The sequence below is a fragment of the Bactrocera tryoni genome, unplaced genomic scaffold (assembly GCF_016617805.1).
Source record: "Bactrocera tryoni isolate S06 unplaced genomic scaffold, CSIRO_BtryS06_freeze2 scaffold_25, whole genome shotgun sequence".
Taxonomy (NCBI): Eukaryota; Metazoa; Arthropoda; class Insecta; order Diptera; family Tephritidae; genus Bactrocera; species Bactrocera tryoni.
This window is the reverse complement of record NW_024395977.1, coordinates 12,156,111-12,171,507: the sequence shown is the minus strand read 5'-3', so window position 1 is coordinate 12,171,507 and position 15,397 is coordinate 12,156,111. Positions and strand designations below refer to the sequence as shown.

General features: G+C 33.6%; 1 protein-coding gene and 1 pseudogene across 1 annotated transcript; both read left to right on the top strand.

The window, feature by feature from the left end:
• The first annotated feature begins 5,239 nt into the window (after nt 1–5,239).
• Nucleotides 5,240–9,778, top strand: LOC120780495 (annotated as a pseudogene).
• Nucleotides 9,779–11,011: 1,233 nt separating this feature from the next.
• Nucleotides 11,012–11,887, top strand: LOC120780482. The gene is made up of 2 exons (XM_040112756.1): nt 11,012–11,124; nt 11,183–11,887. Exon 2 carries the CDS (start codon nt 11,197–11,199, stop codon nt 11,812–11,814), a length of 618 nt encoding a protein of 205 aa, XP_039968690.1. The 5' UTR covers nt 11,012–11,124; nt 11,183–11,196; the 3' UTR covers nt 11,815–11,887.
• The last annotated feature ends 3,510 nt before the right edge of the window (nt 11,888–15,397 follow it).

Sequence of the window (15,397 nt, the reverse complement as noted above, 5' to 3'; positions counted from 1 at the left end):
AAAAACTTCAACAAAAAATTTTGTATGAAACCGTGATTGTAACTCAAAAAAGTAATGATGCAGTTCGATTCGTAGGACCCGAAATAGGGGGAAACCGTCGAAGTTGGTCTTGTCTTTTTTTTTTGTTATTAATATATTTACGAACTGCGCAGCAAAGCGCGGCGGGTAAGTTAGTTATGTATATAATGTTTTTATTTACTGTTACAATCAAAACATCTTCTGGATCTATTTCGGAAGTTTCGTTATTGTTATTAGTTTTACATATTCTTTAAAAATTTTTTTTTGTATTTGTAAAGCGAACACAAGTGCTTCATTTTTGAAAGCTGCTACTCCTACTTTGGCTAGTTTCAGCTTAGATGGAAAAATCTGTATCGAAACTACCTATTTATTATATTTACTTCGTCAACGATCTCTACTTCGTCGAATTGGATCATGGTGTGTCCTGCCTCTTCAACTATCGGTGACACTTGTAGGAAAGCTATAGCCAATTTTATGGCGATCATCAGAAACATTATTATCCACATGGTCTGAAAATATATTGATTCATGGATTAACACTTACCCATACATTGCCATTATGTACTAGTGTGCTTAATCTATTATCGTCCTCTTCCATACCTATCTTCCCATCTCTATCTAATTTTAGTGGCCTTTTTATGTTTGCTACATGAATGTTTTGCAAGGAGGTGATTCGGAAATATGGTTCGTCCATGAGTCTTACTCTTTAATAATTTTTTATTGACCCAGTCGATCTCAGTTCTTCGTAGTCCTCTCTGTACCTATTTCTTTGGTGTATTATGAGTTGTTTCTTCTGGTCTATTGTGGTTTTCAAATGGTTGGATATATGGTATATTATTTTTTGCATTATTGGGTGTACATTTTATGGTTGAGTGATATCCTCATTTCTGTTGAGAGGCTTGGATTCTCAATTCCTGTTGGTTTTTCCAACACGGTTGAGTGCAGCCTCTCAATATACGCATTACCTGTATGGGTTTTTGGTTTTGTTAAGCGTACTTCGACCCTTTCTGTCTTTAAGAACGGAATCAACTGATCGGCCCTGAATTCGATGTCCATGATGATCTTATTTTGCTTCCCAATTTTCGTGAAATGTTCAATTATGATGGCCTTCTTTGTGCTCCAATTTCTGTCAGTTATATTGTATATGCAAATTTTATTAGCTTGTCAATTACTGTGGCAGATGACCGCTTTTTGAAATGAAAAATGTCCACATGTATTATTTCATTTCATCTGAAGGCGTCTCTGTTAGCTCAAACTTCGGTTTTATCGGTTTCCTATCATATTTAATTTGCTTACATTTTTCGCAATTATCTATAATTAGCTGTACATACATGTTCCATGTTATTGTAAATTTCGTTTATTCCGCTATGCATTGACTCAATGCTGTGGTAAAGTGAAATTTGTTTATGCAGATCTTCTTGTATAATTTCTGTTGCTCTTTTTGTACATTTTATGTATTGTAACTTGCTGACACTTCTAGATTGGATTCTTTATCATTGCATTCGTCGATTTTTGGAGAGTTTTCTTATATTCAATTTCGAAAATGAAGTCTTCTTTTATACTTGTAATTTTCCGTAAACATACAGCCCAAAATAGGTAAGTGCTTAAATGATAGCTAAAAATTCCGTATCTGCGGTGACATAATTTTGCTCGTGATTATTTAACGTTTTAGAGATATGGCACACCGGCTGTCCTTGCTGTGACAGCATTGCCCCTATAACATAACCACTTGCATCTGTGGCGATTTCATAATTTGTATATTTAAGTATTTGATGAGACGAAATTAAAGCTTTAAGGTTTTCAAAACTTGCAATAAATTGCGGATCGTTTGGATTTATTTTGCATACCTTTTTTTATATTTAACCAGTGGATATGCAATTTTTGAGTAGTATCTAATGAACTTTCTGTAATAACCAGTGACTTCAAATTTGGTATTGCTACATTTATCGGCTCGGAGTTTTAAATCATGTTCTTTGATATAGGCGACAGACTGGAGCTTGTTGCTTTACTCTTTGTATAAGCATTCCTGAAAATATTTCCTTCATCATATTGCCTGTCTCACTCAAAGCACAATATTCGGTAATATTATCCATTATTTCTTTAGTATTCCTACCAAATTCACCGATACTTCCCGCCATAAGATCAGCGACGTCGTTGGTCAAAGTCATCTGGTCCTTTGTTGGCCTAAAGTGCTGTTTTAATCTTATTTTGCATGTGTCCCAATTTTCTGGAGGACTCAATGTTAAAAAATTTTTTGCCGATCCTAAAATTTTTAAATCACAAACTACTCTGAATGCTACCTTTTGTTGTCCTGCATAATCAGCTAGTACCTTATCAATTGCTTCAATAAACGCTGGTAATTTTTTTGCATTACCTTCAAACGGCTGTAAGTATTTTAAATCTTTTTCTATTTTCTGCCTAATACTAGTTTCCTGCTGTGCAGCTTTTTGCTGAAGAAATTGTGTTAGTGCTGATAATCAACGTTCAACGTTTAACAGATGGTTTTGAGCCATCATTTTTTGTTTATTTTCCTTTTTATTTTATAATGCTATTTTAATTAATTAATTTTAATTTTCTTTTAATTAAAAATTTGTCCCTGCGAAATGAACTACATGCATATACCAGAGAACGTATATTTATAGAGAAGGTTCACGATGTCGAGAATTTAGGTATATTTCAATTTTGGGATATTTACTGTTTTGGATGAGCGAGTTTCACCACAGAAAATTATTAGCGATTTTCACCACTTAACATCAGGGGACACGAAAATAGCGGAATTGAGCATTCTCAGTGTTAAATGAGAACAAGTAAGGAAGGGCTAAGTTCGGGTGTCACCGAACATTTTATAGTCGGTTAACTCACTTTTAGTGATTTTCAACATAACCTTTGTATGAGAGGTTGGCGTGGTTATCATCCGATTCCTTCCATTTTTGAACTGTATATGGAAATGCCTGAAGGAAACGATTCTATAGAGTTTGGTTGACATAGCTACAGTAGTTTCCGAGATATATACAATAAACTTAGTAGGGGTCGGGGCCACGCCCACTTTTCCAAAAAATTACGTTAAAATATGCCCCTCCCTAATGTGATCCTTTGTGCCAAATTTCACTTTAATATCTTTATTTATGGCTTAGTTATGACACTTTATAGGTTTTCGGGTTTCGCCATTTTGTGGGCGTGGCAGATTGCCGATGTTGCCCATCTTCGAACATAATATTCTTATGGAGCCAAGAAATACGTGTACAAAGTTTCATCAAAATATCTCAATTTTTACTCAAGTTACAGCTTGCACGGACGGACGGACAGACAGACATCCGGATTTCAACTCTACTCGTCACCCTGATCACGTTGGTATATGTATATAACCCTATATCTGACTCTTTTAGTTTTAGGACTTACAAACAACCGTTATGTGAACAAAACTATAATACTCTCCTTAGCAACTTTGTTGCGAGAGTATAAAAATTATGCTATTTCCGATGTTAAGGAATGTACGCTTACAGATTCGCATATTTACAATACGCAAGCGACTCTGCATATAATCTGCATACATACATATGGATGTATATTTTCTATATACATATGTATGTATTTTATATCAAAGCACACAAGCATGTACATACATACATACGTACAAATGGAAGTTTAAAAGTTTAAAGGCCAAGCGGTCGCACATATTCATGTATGTATGTATGTAATTATGTGAGCATGTAAACAAACATAACCATACGCATACCCTGCGAACCACGGCTACCCGCTTGAGACATATATTCCAATACAACTACACATTTTTTCTCTATACACTAACACCAACGCACATTTTCGGGTTATTTTTTGTTTACCTAAATCCGATGAGAAAAAGTTTCTTTCATCTCTTGATTTATTTGAATGAGTGCGAAGGAGAAAACATTATTGTCAATGTGGCAAAAGAAAATCCCAAAAAGGGTAATAAAAAAACGATTGAAAGACGATGTCATTCGTGATCGTACTATCGTAAAGGAGGATCGTACAACAAGAAGGTAAGTGAATGATTTTTTTTTTAATAATTTGCAAATAATTACTTCATTTGTTTTTATAGCATTGGAATTAGCAGCTGCAGCAATATCATCAGAAGCAGCAAATTTAAATTGTTAAGTAAGTATGTGAGAAAAAGTGTGTGTTGTTTGAAATTGGATTGCGCAGTTCAAAATAATACGCAAAAATAATTACATATGTACATAAGTATGTATTTTATGCGTTTAAGGGGGCCTGCACAATATATTATAATTTGTGAAAACAAATGTTTGCCTAATATTTTAAATAATCAAATAATATTATTCTTTTATTTCAGATATTATTATGATTTTTATTTAATTATTCTTTCTTTTCAGATTTTATCACTATTTTTATTTAATTAATATTGGCTTTCAGAGTAAATTCTATTTGTATTTAATATAGGTATTTTATTCTTTCAGATAATATTAATCTTTTTTTTTCAGATATTATTATCATTTTATACAATTAATCTTTCTTCAATGTAATTATTATTTATTTTCAGGTATTAATAATCTTTATTTTATTTTCAGGAGTTTTAATAACCTTTATTTTATTTACAGGAATTTGTGTTTTATAATATTTTTCCACTCTTTTATTTTCAGGTTTTAAAAATTCTTTTCTTTATTTAATCTTTTTCAGATATTAAATATTTTTTAAATTAAATATATTTTTATTTATATAAATTGTAATAAATTTTTTGAAAACATATAGAAAATAAAATAAAATAAAAATTTTGAAAATTAAAAAGTTTAGTTTGAAATTTTAAAAGTAGGAATCAAAAAATGCATCCCGGCATCAGCTATTTAAAAAGAGAAAATGCAACCCTGCATCAGCCGTCGATTGGGGATATCAGAGCAGGACAGATATACTTTTTTATATGACACTGCTGAATGAGCGCAACAAAGATGTCTGATCACATGTATACGTACGTGAGTAGGTAAAATATCTGCCAGGCTTAAGAAACATTCTATATCCCTGCAAGACGGAGGTAACAGATTGCACAAACACATTGAAACATTTTCAGCTGTTCACTAACACTGTTACATTTTCTGGAATTTTCAATTGAATGAGAGAATACGTAAGTAAGATAGAGAAAAACTATCGACATTCTAAACATATTGTAATATTAACTTGCTAGAATAGGAGAGACGAATGCCCAATTTTTCAAGAAGAAGAAAACGAAAAGCGCAGTTTATTTTGGATTTTAAAGAGGTAAGTTCGTTACTTGATAATTTGATACTTTATAATTAATTTCTATTATTTATATATACATATATGTATATTATTAATTTCTTTTGTATAGAGAAACTAAAAGGCTTAACTAGGAGAAAAAGGTAAGCATTGTGAATTGAATGTTGTGTGTATAATTAAAAATTTTAATATTACAGAAAACATTTGGAGGATTCAAATATATTGGGTACAACAAACAAATAAGAGAGTAAGTTTTAAATTAGTAAAGCTAAATAGTGCATATTTATTTCAAAAAGTTGCTATAGATTGTGCATTTTTGTGAAATATGTAATTTGTACTTTATATCTACATATATATGTATATACATACATACATGTGTAAATGTAAAAAATTTAAAAATCAAAAATCTTTATCAAAGTAATATTTGTTGCTATATTATATCTTTTAATTAAACGACCACTTAATATTTTTAATTTTATATAATAATTATATAATATTTTTTTTTTTTAGTTTTCGACGTGGATATTTGATTCCTATCAATCAGTTAAGTTTTAGTTTTAAATAATGAATAAGAAAACCTTTTCAAACCTCTTGAGCAAGGAAAAATCGAAATTTGAAGCTACGGTGGCAAAATTTCGAAGACTGAATGAATCTGTTCAAGAGGTTTCAAATGATAGTTTCGATAGGTTAGAGTTAGGGATTAGTGATAATGAACCAAGCACCAGCAGAGCAAGTGGTAATAGGTTTGAGGGTTTTTATGATAGCGATAACGAAACCAGTAGTAGGTATTTGTTTGAAGAAGATTTTCAATGTGTTGAGGAGGTTGAGGACCAGTCCGATAAAGTGGTCGAATTGAAGGCGTGGGCAATTAGAAATAATATTTCTCAAAATGCTCTCACTGACCTGCTTCAAACTTTAGATAAAGTTGGTGTTAATGGCTTGCCATTATCAGCGAAAACCCTCCTCGGAACAATGCGAGAAAAAGTTTGCGTTGAAGCCATACCAGGTGGAGAGTTTTTGTATTTTGGAATAGAAGAAAACTTAAATTCTCAAGAATTTGACTTCTTAGAAAATTACGAAAAGGTGGATATTGACGTTGGAATAGACGGACTGCAATTAACAAAGTCGTCAAAAAATTGTCTGTGGCCTGTCATGGGTTCAATAGCCAATTATCCTCATGTTAGTCCGTTTTTAATTGCCTGCTTCCAAGGAAGAAGCAAACCAAATAACCCTGAAGATTTCCTTAGAGATTTTTGTAATGAGGTAGGTATTCTTAGAGCAAACGGACTGAAAGTAGGTAGAAATCAGTTAATAAAACAGTTCGATATTAGGTCCTTTACCTGTGATTCACCTGCTCGCGCCTTTGTGACTGGAGTTATCTCTCATACAGGGAAAAATTGTTGTCCAAAATGTGTATGCTCAAGTCATTATCTAAAAGGGAGAGTTAGTTTTTCAACCAATGTAGGATCAGCGCGAACTGATGAAAGTTTTAGAATTAGGAGAGATGGGGAACATCATAGATTAGAGTATAGGGAGAAAGAAATTGTATTAGAATCTGCAAATTTTAATATGGTTTCACAGTTTCCTTTGGAACCAATGCATTTAGTAGACTTAGGTGTAATGAAAAAATTATTAAAATTGCTTATTTCTAAAGGAAATATTTCCCCGTAATGAATGAGAAGCTGCGTTATTTGGCAAAATATGTACCGTCCGAGTTTTGTCGAATAGTGCGTGACTTTAATGAAATAAGCAATTGGAAATCAACAGAGTTCCGACAGTTTTTGCTATATACAGGTATATTTGTTTTAAAAGACTGCATTGATGAATGCCTGTACTATCATTTTCTTTTGCTTCATGTCGGAATTCGACTTCTTTCATATGAGCAGTCAGAAGAACACCAATTAAATGTAGCTGACAAAATTTTGCAAGAATTTGTTAATTTGTTTTCAAGTATACTTGGCGAACACCTAATCAGTCTTAATGTACACGGCATATTACATTTAACTGACTGCGTAAGACGGTTTGGCGCGATTGATAATTTCTCCGCATATATTATATATTTGAGAATTATATGCAAACATTGAAGAAAATGATAAAAAAGCCGGATAAAGTATTGCAGCAATTAAAAAATAGATATTATGAGAGAAAGAATATGTATGCAGCTTCTAGCAAAGTTTCAAAATTTGGGGTATTTTCGTTAGATTTTAAAAAAGATAAGGATAGCTTTTGTTATTCAGAGAAAACAGGGCCGATAAAACTCATTGGCGAAAAAATTGGGGGCGATGTTTTTATAGGCCTTCTTTTTTCTGAGACTTACGATTATTTTCAAGAGCAAATTGCTTCTGCAGATTTAGGCATACTTGTAGGTAAAGTTTCAGAAAATGAGGTAGTTTTAAATAGGTTAGATATTAAATATAAGTATTTTTCCATACCTATAGATGATAAAATTCTTTTAGTTCCACTCATTCATCACCTTTTTTATGATTTTTCATAGAATGAATTTCGATTACCTCGTAGAAGAAATCGATTCCGAAGTGGAATGCTCACAACCTTTGGGCCCCCAAAGAGGTTGCATTGAACATAAATATTTTTCATTTTTTAATAATATTTTTTTACAGATAAAGTGTTTAAACCAAATTCTTACAATCTCGTTTGCGCTCCTCCAGCAGAACTATCAGAAATTTTGGTACCGTCACCATCGCCTGGCGGCCATGCAGGTATAATGTATTAATATATAAATATATTAGTATTTGTTTTATAAAAATATATTTATGTTTTTCAGATATAATCCAGAAGCTGGATGCTATTGAGACCCGTCTCACTGCCATTGGGAAGTCCCTAACAGACAAAGTAAGTAACGCAGTATTACAGTACCAAATTAAAACAGAAGCTAATTTTTATATTTTAATTTTTAGATGCCAGAGAAGGCCGAGGTGAAGGCGCAAAGTAAATTATTGCGCGAATGCCGCGTCATTGCGGCAAAGACGCACCATTCAATTAGCCGCATCACCGGTGATTTGGAGGACGAGCATTACGTGGAGCTCGCTTCGAAACTGCCCATGTCATCGGAAGAGCACGTGCGCTTCGTGGAAGACAAACTTTCCCAAAAGGAAAGCACGGATGCTATGGTAAATATCGGGTGATTTTTTAAGAGCTTGATAACTTTTTTTAAAAAAAAAAACGCATAAAATTTGCAAAATCTCATCGGTTCTTTATTTGAAACGTTAGATTGGTTCATGACATTTACTTTTTGAAGATAATTTCATTTAAATGTTGACCGCGGCTGCGTCTTAGGTGGTCCATTCGAAAGTCCAATTTTGGGCAACTTTTTCGAGCATTTCGGCCGGAATAGCCCGAATTTCTTCGGAAATGTTGTCTTCCAAAGCTGGAATAGTTGCTGGCTTATTTCTGTAGACTTTAGACTTGACGTAGCCCCACAAAAATAGTCTAAAGGCGTTAAATCGCATGATCTTGGTGGCCAACTTACGGGTCCATTTCTTGAGATGAATTGTTCTCCGAAGTTTTCCCTCAAAATGGCCATAGAATCGCGAGCTGTGTGGCATGTAGCGCCATCTTGTTGAAACCACATGTCAACCAAGTTCAGTTCTTCCATTTTTGGCAACAAAAAGTTTATTAGCATCGAACGATAGCGATCGCCATTCACCGTAACGTTGCGTCCAACAGCATCTTTGAAAAAATACGGTCCAATGATTCCACCAGCGTACAAACCACACCAAACAGTGCATTTTTCGGGATGCATGGGCAGTTCTTGAACGGCTTCTGGTTGCTCTTCACCCCAAATGCGGCAATTTTGCTTATTTACGTAGCCATTCAACCAGAAATGAGCCTCATCGCTGAACAAAATTGGTCGATTATGTAGACCATAAATCGGACGTAAAGCGCGAAACACATTTCGAACCGAACACTGATTTTGGTAATAAAATTCAATGATTTGCAAGCGTTGCTCGTTAGTAAGTCTATTCATGATGAAATGTCAAAGCATACTGAGCATCTTTCTCTTTGACACCATGTCTGAAATCCCACGTGATCTGTCAAATACTAATGCATGAAAATCCTAACCTCAAAAAAATCACCCGATATTTCGTTTTTAAATATTATGCGATTGTAATATAATTTACTGTAATTTTTTTTTTACAGATGCGGCTAATATTGAAATCAAAGGGCGCAAAAGGCAGTGTGGACGGCGTACTTCGTGGTTTGTTTTCAGACGATGTAATGTACCATTACAATTTAGAGGGGCGCAAGGAGAAGAAACCCCTACTAAAACTAAAGTGCGTAGGGTTAGTTTTTGGTAAGTTTTTACTGGTATATATTTGAATGCCTTAACTTATTACGTTTAATTTTAGATATATTTCCTGACAAGGATAAAAGCAGTATATGGGGGAGCTCCGGAGATTTGTGGCCTTAAGCCACAATCGTTATAAACAGAAGAAACATAAACTAAGGGCTAAACTAATATAAGTTTTATTATTATTACTTATATATATTAGTGTTAAGTTGTAAATATTAGTTTTAAGTTGTACATATTAGTTTTAAGTTGTAAATATTAGTTTTAAGTTGTACATATTAGTTTTAAGTTGTATATATTAGTTCTAAGTTGAAGTGTCTAATTTATTTTTAAAAATATGAGTTTTTACAATTATAATTTTTATACTCAAATAACTTGTATATAATTTTTCTGCCGAATGTAATAATAATAGGCATATTATTAATTTAATTAATATCTGATTTTGATTTTATTATTAAATAAAGCAAAATAATTTAAAAAAATGACTTTTATTTAAAATAATTGAATTTGCTAGAAGTAACAAATGGGTAACAGAAATGCTTGTTGCTGCTAACATGATTACATGTTAAAGGTAACAAACTGATAACCAAAATAATAACACTAACAGATATTCGGGTAACAAATACTTTTTGTTATCCATAACACATAGGTAAGCCTTGCGCTAACAAAAGAATTTGTTACCCGTAACATACTGTGAAGAGATTTGCTAACAAATGTATGTATTCTGTTAGAACAAGGCAGCATGCGATATTTGCCATTGGTTAGAGCGAGATAACCATTGAACATTAAATAGGTATGTGTTACTTTTTTCCCACTCTCTGAACAAAAGTAACAAATATTTTAACGAATGCAAAAGTGAACAATAACAACTCGTTTACACGTTTGCTAACAACTACCCGTCTTGCAGGGATGTTTACCACCACGTTTACCACCATGTTACCCGCTAATTGGTTGGCAGGGTAATGTTTGTAAATTTGTCCACACTAAACTATGTATGTAAATATGTACACATATTGTTTTATGCGAAATCTCCGTTGTCCCGGACAACCAATGGCCGAAGCTCAGATTTTGTCAAAGAATCAATAGGGGTATTCGGGATCTGTTGTATTTGCCATTGTATTTTTGTATTCGTGGTTTCTGTGGTTTTTATAGTAAATGTAGTAAAAATCCAACAACAAAATATACATACCATTCCAATACAACAGTGTAAGAAAATACAATAGAGCGACCCTATTGTAATTGTGGCTTTTGTTTTATACATTTCTCACAGCTGATCACAATTAAAAAGATGGCTGAAATGATGGACGCTGTAAGTTTTTATTGCTAAGCTTTTTTTTGTAAATATTTTAATGAGAAGTCTATTTTACAGAAGTTAAAAAAGGATAAAATAAGGCGGCGGGAAAAACCTAATAAGAAATGGACAGAAGAAGAAGTGGGACAAGTTCTTAACTATTTGCAGGAGCATCCGTCGTTTGAAGTAATTTGCAGCTATTCCTATTTTGTTTGTTTATATTTATTTGTATGGGACCGACGCCGGCCTGTTAGAGGAACAAGGTATCGAAAGTATTGATCGTAAGTATAATGAATTTCGAAATTTATATTTTATTAGTCATTTATTTTATGCTTTTAGAAAAACTGAGCAAGATGTGTCCCCATTATAAGCGATTGCAGAGCATATTTTTTAAGAGCAAATCGGCAGACTCGACACAGTACGTGTTCCAGTCCGAAGATGGTACAACTAATCATGGTGAATGTGAAATTATTCAGCAGAGCGAATATGACAGTGGTAGTATGTTCGTTGACGAAATTGCGACAACGACTGAAAGCAAACATGATAATGTATTTTATACGTTGCCGGATGATATCGAAATTGCAACACCAGTTTTTTCTAAACGAGCTCAAAATATAAATGACAATAAGGCAGTAGAATTCGCTGAAAAGATGAGGAAATCGGCACCGAAAACAGCAATTAGCAAATTATCTGCACTACAATCGGAAAGAAATGAGCTACAAATGCAACGCTTAGAATTAGAAAAGGAGAAACACAGAGACTACATGGAAAGGGAGGAAAAACGGATAAGTATAGAAAAGGAAAAGTTTGTTTTGGAAAAAAAAAGACACGAGAAGATGTTTGAGCTGGAAAAAGATAAATTAGCCATAGAAAAAGAGAACAATAAGGCTAAATTAAAAATTTTGATTATGGAGCTGGAGATGAAGGAGCGGCTAGCTCGTTATGAGTTAGAACTAAAATACAATCAGTAAAACAGAAGCTAAGTTTTTTTCAGAAAACAGAAACCAAAAATTACACATTTTCTTTTATTTATTTATGGAACAACAATCTATTGTTATATGAAAGAGTGCCTCATTAAACTTTTTGTTGATTAAATTTATTTTTAACTTAAAAAACTTGTACTGGTACTAGTCAAACATCATATGGTATAAACCTTGTCTCTTCATTTCGATTTCCTGTCGGGTATTAGTTTGGAATTCTTCTTCTGGTTGGTTTGGTTCTCGATTTTCTTGATCGACAAATATTGTCTCTATTTCCTTTTGGTTTAATAAAATATTGTGCAAAATGTAGCAGACTCGAAATCAATCACAACAAAATTTGTGACTTTCTCTGTTTTGAATTCGCATTCTGAGCTCCTTTAGACTACCAAACTTCTCTTTTAACAACCCAAAACAATTTTCAATTCGTACGCGATACTTACTATGGCGTCGATTAAATTCATTGCGTTTTTCTGTGTCCAATTGCTTTAAGTTGCTTCGATATGGTGTTATTAACGTTTTGGAAATCGGATAAGCTGAGTCACCTGCTAGCCACTGAAATCCTGAAAAAAATTTCGACTCTTCAAGAAACAAAGCGCATGTTTTATATACTTTAGCATCATGAGCGCTACCCACATGGCCCACTACAATATGTCGAATTCTGCATTAGTGGTCACAAACCACTTGAGCTTTTACAGAGTAACGTCGATTTTTAGAAAAATACGTCTTGTGGTTATGGACGAGCGCTTCGGCAAGAGCAATCTCTGTTCCATCTACGTAACCAATGCAATATGGAAGTTCGTTGAACATTTGGAAAACTATTAAATTTCTTTCAGCGTAATCTGGCCAAAATATAATTTTTCTCTCCAATCGTTGGAAAGCTTTAAATACTCTTTCTGTTACAACGCCAATTGTGCTTCCATCGCCAATTCCAAAAATAGAAGCTATTTTCCTTATGGAAGCATTTTTACTATAGAAAACTGTTTGCAGAATCGATCCACCCTTAACATTTGCTTCAACCTGGTATCATCCAATTCACTTAACACATCCAAACGCCAAGTTATACTTTTTGGAATAAATTTCTCAATTCCTCGGCGGCACTGCAATATAATGATCACCTCTTCCATAGAGCAGTCTAAAATATCATCCACGGCTGCATCATCGGCATCTACAAATACGGAACTCGAATAAACAGCTCTTTATTTATAAGTATTTAAGTTACCTACCGGTCACATAAGCAATTTGATTTTCACAATTATCAACAATAAAATCTAATATTTTAGTTTTTTCGCTTTTTCGCGGCATATTTCCCCTTGTTTATTTGTTGTGGCACAAAAATCAGCTGTTCGGCAAATTTTACAACCACATTACAATGGGTGTGTTCGCGATTTTCTTGTGTATTTCTGAATTCGTTCTAAAAAGAGAAAATAATTACTACGAATACAACAGATTCCGAATACCCCTAATATGTCGAAAGATTGACGCGACGACAAAGCGTCACAACATTGTGTTGTTGGTAGGGATGCAAACGATGCATCGATGTTTGCCATCGATGTTGTGATTCTAAAAACATCGATACATCGATGTTGCCTGGATCGATGTTTTATGTCGATGTTTTTCAAATTTTACTCCACATCTTTGCAGCACTTTTTCTCGGTATTAATGCAAAAACATCTGCTTCGAAACTGTCATGTGTTTTGTTGTAAAATTCGGAGAATTCGTTGGTTGAATGTGCACGTGAATAATACTGAGAATTCGCTTATGAATTAATGCGAAATAAGTTTTACAAAAAATCGAAAATACATTTTGTGTAACAGTCTATTTCGTGTTATATGTGTTAGAAGTAGTTTTTGAGCGTTTAATATATGTAAGTTTTGTTTCGAATTCATCTGTTGTCAATCACAACTTTATTACAGGTGTAGTGCATATAAAATATATGTAAATAATTGCGTTAGACGTTTCAATTGTCCATAATATTTCAGATTTTCAGCCTTCAAAATTAAAAAGCAAGGTCTGGAGCTTCTTTATAAGAAATTCAAATGCTTCCGCCACATGCAAACTCTGCAACAAAAAATTAAAAACATCAGGTAACACGTCGAATCTTCGCTGTCACGTTGAGAATGTATATAAAAAGGTATTACTCGATCAAGTTGATAATGCAGAATGCTCCCCCAAAACTACGCCGCACTCGGAACCAAAACAGTGAAAAATTTCTGAAATAATTAACATCGTCAGTACTGCAAAATAAATCGGATCAGTTGGCAGCGCTGATCCAACCTAATGTAAAAGACTTTTTGAGCAGGTCAAAAGTATTTCTTACCATGGCCCTAAATCAAGGAAAATTACAGAAGCAATTGTGAAATAGAAGAACTGGTTCCGCTTTTCAAAGGTTCAAGTAGAGAAACAATAAAATTACGAGTGGATGAAAAATATGAAACGCTGTCTTCAATTTTCAAAGAGTATATTCGTAAGTGTGACAGTTATTGCCTAACGTATGACATATGGACGGAGACAATGAAAAATCAGTTGTTCCTTGGGGTAAAAATTCATTTTTTGGACGATTTACGTTTGTTGAGTGGGACGTTAGAAGTAATCGAATTGCACGAAAGTCATACAGCAGCTTATTTAGAAGAAACTATGTTTGAACTTTTCAACGATTGGAACGTTTCCATAAATAAAGTTTCTGCTTATGTAACTGATAATGATTCAACCATGATGAAATTAAATAGAAGTTTGTTTGGCGAAAAAAATATTACCCTGCTTCACACACATGCTTAACTTGGTTGTAACGCAATCAATAGATAAGTCCACGGAATTATCAGCTTTGATAACTAAGGTGCGCGACATTGTTAAGTTTATTAAAAGAAGTGTTACAGCCGGTTTCACGAAATTCTTTTATTGAAAATTAAGTTCCATTTAATTTTAATTTTGGTTTTTATTTATCTTTGCACTTAAGTTTGCAGCGTTTCACCATTATTCAGAATTGGCAACCCAAAAATGACAAGGCAGGGATGTTAGTAAGAATAACAGCTGATTTATGTTAACAAATAAATTGTGGTGATTAACAAAAATGGAAAGTGTAGCTCGAAGCAAAAATTTTTCAGCTACCGATATTTCTATTTTGCTAAGCCTAGTGCAGCAAAATGCAAGTGTTTTGGAGTGTAAGGCCACAGGGAAAGTGAGTTCCGATCAAAAGGACAAAGTGTGGGATGACATAGCGGAGAGTTTCAACGCGGTTTGCTCCGGAGCACCGCGGTCAAAAAAAAATGTGCGAACCAAATATTTCAATTCGAAAGCAGATATGAAAAAGCCATCTGCAGACCACAAAAAAATGCGTATGGAACGGGCGGAGGTCCATACAAAAAGCCAGTTGACTCCGAGATTGATAAAATATTAAAAGAAATATTGTCTGAAAAACAAGTGCGGGGGATGGACTCCAAATATGACAGCGACTGCCTACCTTCAGAAAAAAATTTTGAGGATTTGGATCATTCAGGTAGTTACGCATTAAAAAATATTTATTATGTTTAATGCATATTTACAAATATGTGTGTATGTTAGATTTTTTAACAGGTGT

Excerpts from the sequence above, each read along its gene's own strand:
- LOC120780482 (XM_040112756.1), top strand. The coding sequence starts at position 11,197 with ATGTGTCCCCATTATAAGCGATTGCAGAGCATATTTTTTAAGAGCAAA.